Genomic DNA, 7,291 nt, shown 5'->3' with positions numbered 1-7,291 from the left:
GTCCAAACTACTATTAAAACCAAAAGTCAGCTCCAACACAAATACAGTAAATTCCAGCCTCAAGGATCAACTCAGCAGTTTGGACTGACAGCCTCAGTCTGCAGTGATTCTGCCAGGGTCAACATCGGTCTCGGAAACACAGGCTTGAAATTATAGGGCGCTATCCGACAGCCTTGTGATCGGACAGAAAAAAAAACGAGCCCAGAAGTTAAGATCCTCAGTGCTTAATCGGCACCCACAGACTTAAATTCTCAGTTATAGGCCTACAAGTTTTTCATACCTTTTAAACCACATTGTGGTGGGGGGAAAAAAATGAGTGCAAAAATGTTCAGATGGCAGAGAGTTGCCTGAAGACAATTGTCCTAGTTCTTTGTGACAAGTTGCCATATTACTTATAAAACAGAAAACCGTGTGGGGGCGATATCTATTTGTGTAACTCAATCATGTCTTAAGCAAGAAAGGGGTTGGAATACACTGTCCTACAGCAGATCTAGCAACGTTTTTATGAGGAGCTGAACAACTGTGAATATGGAGTGTGAATCTGCCTGTATCATAGGAAGAGTGCACATGTGTGTGTGTGTGTGTTCGCCTATATAGATTTGTCTATTTCTGTGTGTGTGTGTGTGCATGCTGGTTGTGTGTGTGTATTTAAGTGGTTTTCTTTTTGTGCGATTGTTTGTGTATGTGAGAACAAATCTATGATTGTACATTAACGTGTGTGTGTGTGTGTGTGTGTGTGTGTGTGTGTGTGTGTGTGTGTGTGTGTGTGTGTGTGTGTGTGTGTGTGTGTGTGTGTGTGTGTGTGTGTGTGTGTGCGTGTGTGCGTGACAGAGCTGGAGCGTCCGCTGACGGAGCCTCAGATCCGCGTGGTGTGCCGGCAGACCCTGGAAGCGCTCATCTACCTCCACGACATCAAGGTCATCCACCGCGACCTCAAGGCCGGCAACATCCTCGTCACCCTGGAAGGAGACGTCAAGCTGGGTGAGCTGACCCCCCCCCCCCCCCCCCGCCCTTCTTCAGCGAGCCAATAAGTCCTCCCATCTACAGGCTCCATTGCCCGCGGGGACACAGTCTGGCCTGATGTCATTTCCCAGTCCTCTCCCCACCTCTTCTCCGCCTCGCTTCCTATCATACACTTCACCGTCCTGTCCAAATACAGGCATAAAAAGCCCAAAAATACATTAAAAAAAAAACACACAAATTCACTGTCAGGTGTGCGAACACACACACACACACACACACACACACACACACACACACACACACACACTGATAGGCACAGTCATATCCACACACGCTGACCAACACAAACGCGCGTTCACACTCTCTTGGCTGACGTCAGCATCCCGATGTTGCTGTATGCGCTGTTTGTTTTGTCCGCTGGCGGCCAGAGCCACCGCAGCTGTTTACTGACCTGATAAGAGGTGGATGTTCTCGCGAAAGGAGTCTTAAGTACACACATTGTTTACTCTGCGTGTGTGTGTGTGTGTGTGTGTGTGTGTGTGTGCACGTGCACGTGCGCCTGTCGGTTTCAGAAAAAGCATGATTCTGCTGGGCAACATTTAACAATATTTAATAACCTGTCACTAGCTTTAGTTTCAATAGAACTACAAGAATAACAGGAATTTACAGTTGTGTAAATTTCACTATTGCTGAGGCAGAAATATGTCATTTAGTTTCAATTATTAATTATTAAATCTTTTTCCCATGATTGTGTGTGTGTGTGTGTTCCAGCGGACTTTGGTGTGTCGGCCAAAAACACTAAAACACTCCAGAGAAGAGACTCCTTCATTGGGACGCCTTACTGGTGAGAGAGTTTTCCGCTTACCTCTATATGTCGATTAAACACAGGCCAGATACCAGCGACATACCGGCCATTATGGTCTTTGCTGGTGACCACGTGTGTATTTGAGTACGCGCAGTTAGTGCCACAACCTAGAGTGATTATTGGTAAGTGTTTTTGGTAGTTTCACTAAAAGCAGATATCCCACCATATATTGGACAATTCTCTGGCGTCAATAAGTCAATATATAATATATTAGTAGTAGTTAACTCAACAAGTCTTTCTGTAAACTTTCACAGTTTTTGTTACTGTATTTATATTATTGATATTTAGTATGTTTACAGAATTATTATTTCTCTGGATCGCAAATTCTCTCTCTTTGAATGTAGAATGGAAGGAAATGTTGCTCAAATTCTCTCCCTCCTGTCCCTCTCTCTCTCTCCCCCTCTCTCTCTGTGTCTCTCTCTCTCTCTCTCCCTCTCTGTCTCTCCTTCTCTCTCTCCCCCTCTCTCTCTCTCAGGATGGCTCCGGAGGTGGTGATGTGCGAGACGTCCAAGGACCGGCCGTACGACTTCAAGGCGGACGTGTGGTCCCTGGGCATCACGCTGATCGAGCTGGCCCAGGTGGAGCCCCCCAACCACGAGATGAACCCCATGCGCGTGCTGCTCAAGATCGCCAAGGCCGAGCCGCCCACGCTCATGCAGCCCTCCAAATGGTGAGGAGACACCACACACACACACACACACACACACACACACACACACACACACACACACACACACACACACACACACACACACACACTCTCTCTCGGGCGCCACCAAACCCCTAGGGGCAGACGCCAGCATATGCCAGCCTGCCAGCCTGGTAGTGGTGGGGGAGGGCGCCTGGAATAGCATTGCATAGCTTGTGTTGTGCTGTGTCGGGCCGTGTTGGTTGTGTTGTGTTGTTTTGGCCTGTGTTTGTCATTTTTGTGTTGGTTGTGTTGTGTAGTATTGTGATGATCTGTATGCGTTTCTGTATGTTGCGTTTTTCTACTTTCCAAAAACAATGGGTACAAGATCGTATCATTTTGTGATTTCAGTGATTTTAAGTGTTAAGCCACATAGCTTCTACTTAATTTGTTTCCTGGTCTATTTTTAAACAGTGGTTTACCATTATTAGCGGCCAAATTAAAACTAATCAAGGCTTTATTGTCGCCCTCCTTTGGCTAGATGAATGTGGTTGCCGGCGTGTGGTGTAGATGTTAACCGTACATGCACCTGATGATAACGTCTCGCTGGTGGTACAAATACAACTCCACATAGACCCCCAAGGCTCATCCTTATGTGTCATCTGTCTTGAATAGGGCCAGTTAGGACATTGAGTGTTATTGTCATAAGGGTTTAAGTGCAGCGGTGTATGCTTCCCTTACCTCAGCAAAAACACAACCAACCCCCTGCCATCGTGTGTGTGTGTGTGTGTGTGTGTGTGTGTGTGTGTGTGTGTGTGTGTGTGTGTGTGTGTGTGTGTGTGTGTGTGTGTGTGTGTGTGTGTGTGTGTGTGTGTGTGTGTGTGTGTGTGTGTGTGTGTGTGTCCAGGTCACCGGAGTTCAGAGATTTCCTCAGGCGAGCCCTCGATAAAAATGTGGACAACAGATGGAGCCCGGTGCAGCTTCTTCAGGTGAGAACACACATATACGCACACACACACACACACAGCTACTCAAACACACACACACACATACACATATACGCACACACACTCACACACACACACACACACACACACACACACACACACACACAGCTACTCAAACACACACACACACACACAGCTACTCACACACACACAGTATGAATGGCCAACCTGCCACCTGCTCTGAGTGGCCCTATTGTGTTGCGTTGGGTCACCGTGACAGCTGCGTGCGTGTCAGGACGCATCCCCGTTAGCCGACGTCAGCAGCTAGGACTTCTCTCTTATTCTCCCCCCCCCCCGGCTTAAGGGCCCCGTGCCAATGGCTAAAGCCAATTCAGAAAAGACAAAGACCTGAGGAAGCAAACAAACCCACACACACACACACACACACACAGGCAGGACACTAGACCAAACACACATGCATGCTCGCTAACAGAGGAGCTCTAAAGTGTATAGCGACAGCAGAAGAAGAAGACAAAGGCGAGTTGTTTGGCTTGGAGTTACCGTTGCCAACAGAATGGGCTTGAAAATCCAGAACGGCAGCTTCCCGCCGATGAAGGTGCTGATATCAAAGAAGCTTCACATCATGCGGCCGACCGTAGACTATGTTCAGAAACAGGTGGCCAAGCCGAGGAAGGTAAGCGGCTGACTGGGTTAGATGGACCGAGAGATGGACAGTGCGCTGAAGGAGTGCCGTGTGCTTTCTGTACTAGATGTTGTTTGGTCACATATTGAATACAACTGATATTGTGTAAGTTAAAAAAAAAAAAAAAAAAATGGCAAAATTCCAGCAATGTTTCTCCTGGTTTCTTTTATACTGTTGGCTTCAGTGGTGTGTGTGTGTGTTTGCTTGCCAGTTGGTGAGACACAGTTCTTAACTATTTTGACTAATGTATCATTTGTGATGTATCAATAAATTATGATTTATTTATTAAATAGCGATAGGAATTAGAGGGATCACGCCTTCCTGTTTCTCTCTCTCTCTTTTTTTAATTATTTTTTTTTTTTTCACCAATTTTGTAGTGTAGACTAACTTATCCACATTGTGGTGGTAAATTCACTGAATGACCAAAAGCATCTTGTACAGCCCCATTTAAGTGACTAGATGCACTAAAGATCTAGCATTTCTTTATACATTTCCTCCCTTCACTGTAAACAAGTTTATCACCAGATAAAGGCATTAGAGGGAAGATAACTCTGATTGAAACTGACAGTTAAGTCTAGCACAGTCCCCTACACTATACCGTTCCCAATGTTGCAAGGGTAATTAACTTACGCTTGTGCAGACAGTTCAATTTCCTTTGATTAGTATATTTGTCGGTTACAGATGCTGTAAGTGTAGACTGTATTGACTGGAGTGAATCTATACCGTGTGTACAGTTAATGCAGGGTGCTTTATCCTCAGCTCATTCCGTTTGGTATGTTGTTGGTTTGCCGGTGACTTTGAAGGGTGATGTTAAATCAATACAGTGCGGTTGGTTAAGTGTTTTATTTTTCTGCCCGTTCTTCCGTTAGCACCCGTTTGTGGCCAGCGTGATGGACAACAGACCGCTCAGGGAGCTCATCGCAGAAGCCAAGGCCGAGGTCTGGGAGGAGATTGAGGTGTCCAAGGAGGAAGAGGAGGAGGAAGACCACGATGCCCAGGTGAGTGTTCGGCTCAGGGAGAGAAAAAGACGCTCCCCCAGCTCAGTGGACGTGTTGAGACGACCGTATAAAGAGGATAACCACGTCGACATTCCGTACCAAAAGAACTGGCGACTTATGCATCAATTCTGTTTTAATAATATATGTTATGAATGTTTTACACTTTGGTGTCTCGTCATGAATGCTCAGTTGAAATCCATTCAATGTTTTTACTTTCAACGTTCATGTTTTCGTGTTTAATTTAGTAGCCCAAGAAGCTGAACCAGCCAAATCCGCTGTGTGATTAGCTTTATATATTTATTTACTACATGGTTTTGCTGCTGAAAATCGTTTCAGATATAAATATAAAATCATTCAGATATAAATATATATAGAAAATCAGATATAAATTTGGCTCACGATGGAGACCTTAGGGCCCAAGCACCATTACCCAGTGTGTAATGGCTTTCATATAGCTGTAGTTTTGCACAGCATTGCTCTTTATTTGCATCATAACCATTATCTGCATATCAATTGTATCTCCAGTCAAGCTAAAGAGAACAGTTGGCATAACCATAGAAAATCGCAGCCGTAGTCCCACTTTGAATGTGTATACTGCCATTAATCCACTGGCCCAGCAAATCGGCTGCACTGATATAGATGGAGCTGCGTGTTTAAGAGCGTGGTTATGGATTCACTTAAGTACTTAAGTGCTCCTTTTCATGGTGCTGATAGCATCAGAGACAGTTTATGTCAGCTTAATGTGGGCTGATGGTGAAGGAATCGCACACAGATATAATCACACTAGACTTTTCACACTTTGTCCATTGGCTGAGCTGAGTGGGTATCACTGATGTGTCCTGACTGAGATTCTTGACCTCTGACCTCTGTTGTTTGACGCAGCAGCTTCCTGGACACAAGCGCGCATCATCTGACGCCAGCGTTGCCAGCTCCGAGGACGAGAAGCTCTCCCAGTCCCCCTCCATCCTCGAGTCCGTCCCTGAGAAGGCCGAGCCAGATGTCCCCGTCCCCGCCCCTGCCCCTGTACCTGCTGTCGGGGCAGCAGTCACGGATGTAGCCAAAGCAGAGGTCCCCGAACCTGTGGAGAACCACATCCAGGAGCCTGCTCAAGCAGAGGAGCCCTCTGTCAAGGTTGAGGAGAACATGGAGAAGGAAGAGGCGATCAAGAAGGAGGAAGAGGAGATCAAGAAGGAGGAGGAGGAGATCGAGAAGGAGGTGGAGAGGCCTGGAGCTCCAGTAGACTCAGAGGAGCCCAAGTCAGAGGAGGCGAGGGAGATAGAACCTCCTGCAGTCGTGGAGGAGCCAGAGCCTGAGGCAGTGGAGGAGGCTCCTGAGGTCAGCCCTGCAGCACCAGAGGAGGTGGAGAAGGAGGAGGTGGAGCAGAAGGAGGTGGAGGAGAAGGAGACGTCTCCGGAACCTCCAGCAAACACGGAGAGCGAGAAGGAAGTGGACGAGACCCAGGCCGTGGCCGAGAAGGAGCCGGAGGAGGAGGCACCGGCCACAGCAGAGGTCACGCAACCAGACTCCCCCGCGGTTCCCCCGGCTGCCCCCGCGACGGTGCTCACGCCCCTGGCGTCACCAGCGCAGAAAGCTCCAGAAGAGGAGAAGCCCACGTCCCCAGGTGACAAGGGCACGCCGGTCAAACCCCGCTACGAGCGGGAGAAGGATCGGGAGAAGAAGGACAAGGACAAGGACTCGGACTCAGGAACTGGATCGACCTCGGAGAACAGCAGCGTGGACCTCAACCTGTCCATCTCCAGCTTCATGGCGAAGAACAAGGAGGCCAATTCCATTAGTGTACAGGTGAGAGAGAAAAAACACCATCACAACCAACCCTTCTCCAGAGAATGTAGGAGAGGATTTTATGAGAATTTGGTTTAATGTTATAAATAAGTCTGGCTAAGAACAAGGAGGCTCCTTGACCTTAAAGGTAAGTGCTACTACCCTTCCAGAGAACATTCTGGAAAAAGTTCAGTCACAGCTAATTTATTAGAGGTTAGGTTTATGAGAATCTGGATGGGTGTTAAACATACGTGTGGTTGAGTAGCTGGGGTTTGATTTGGGGCCATCCTTTTGAAAAGAAATAGGCAAAGTAATTCACTCCTGCTTACCTGTCTCATTCTCTGTCTTTCTATAAAACCATTTCACCTAAAAACATACGCATGAAAAAAAAAAATAGTAAATAGA

General features: G+C 47.1%; 1 protein-coding gene across 1 annotated transcript in view; it reads left to right on the top strand.

Annotated features, from left to right (window-relative positions):
• Nucleotides 1-7,291, top strand: part of LOC105891020 (STE20-like serine/threonine-protein kinase) — a gene marked incomplete at its 5' end in the record, with an annotated part of 28,260 nt that overhangs the window by 6,483 nt on the left and 14,486 nt on the right. The window contains 6 exons of the mRNA XM_031562316.2: nt 832-981; nt 1,735-1,807; nt 2,304-2,498; nt 3,364-3,445; nt 4,976-5,104; nt 5,987-6,907. Of these exons, the coding sequence (XP_031418176.1) occupies nt 832-981; nt 1,735-1,807; nt 2,304-2,498; nt 3,364-3,445; nt 4,976-5,104; nt 5,987-6,907 (1,550 nt within the window). The remainder of the gene's footprint in view (nt 1-831; nt 982-1,734; nt 1,808-2,303; nt 2,499-3,363; nt 3,446-4,975; nt 5,105-5,986; nt 6,908-7,291) is intronic.

Source organism: Clupea harengus, chromosome 24, assembly GCF_900700415.2.
Source record: "Clupea harengus chromosome 24, Ch_v2.0.2, whole genome shotgun sequence".
Taxonomy (NCBI): domain Eukaryota; kingdom Metazoa; phylum Chordata; class Actinopteri; order Clupeiformes; family Clupeidae; genus Clupea; species Clupea harengus.
The sequence above is the reverse complement of the archived record's forward strand: the minus strand, read 5'-3'. Positions and strand labels throughout refer to the sequence as shown.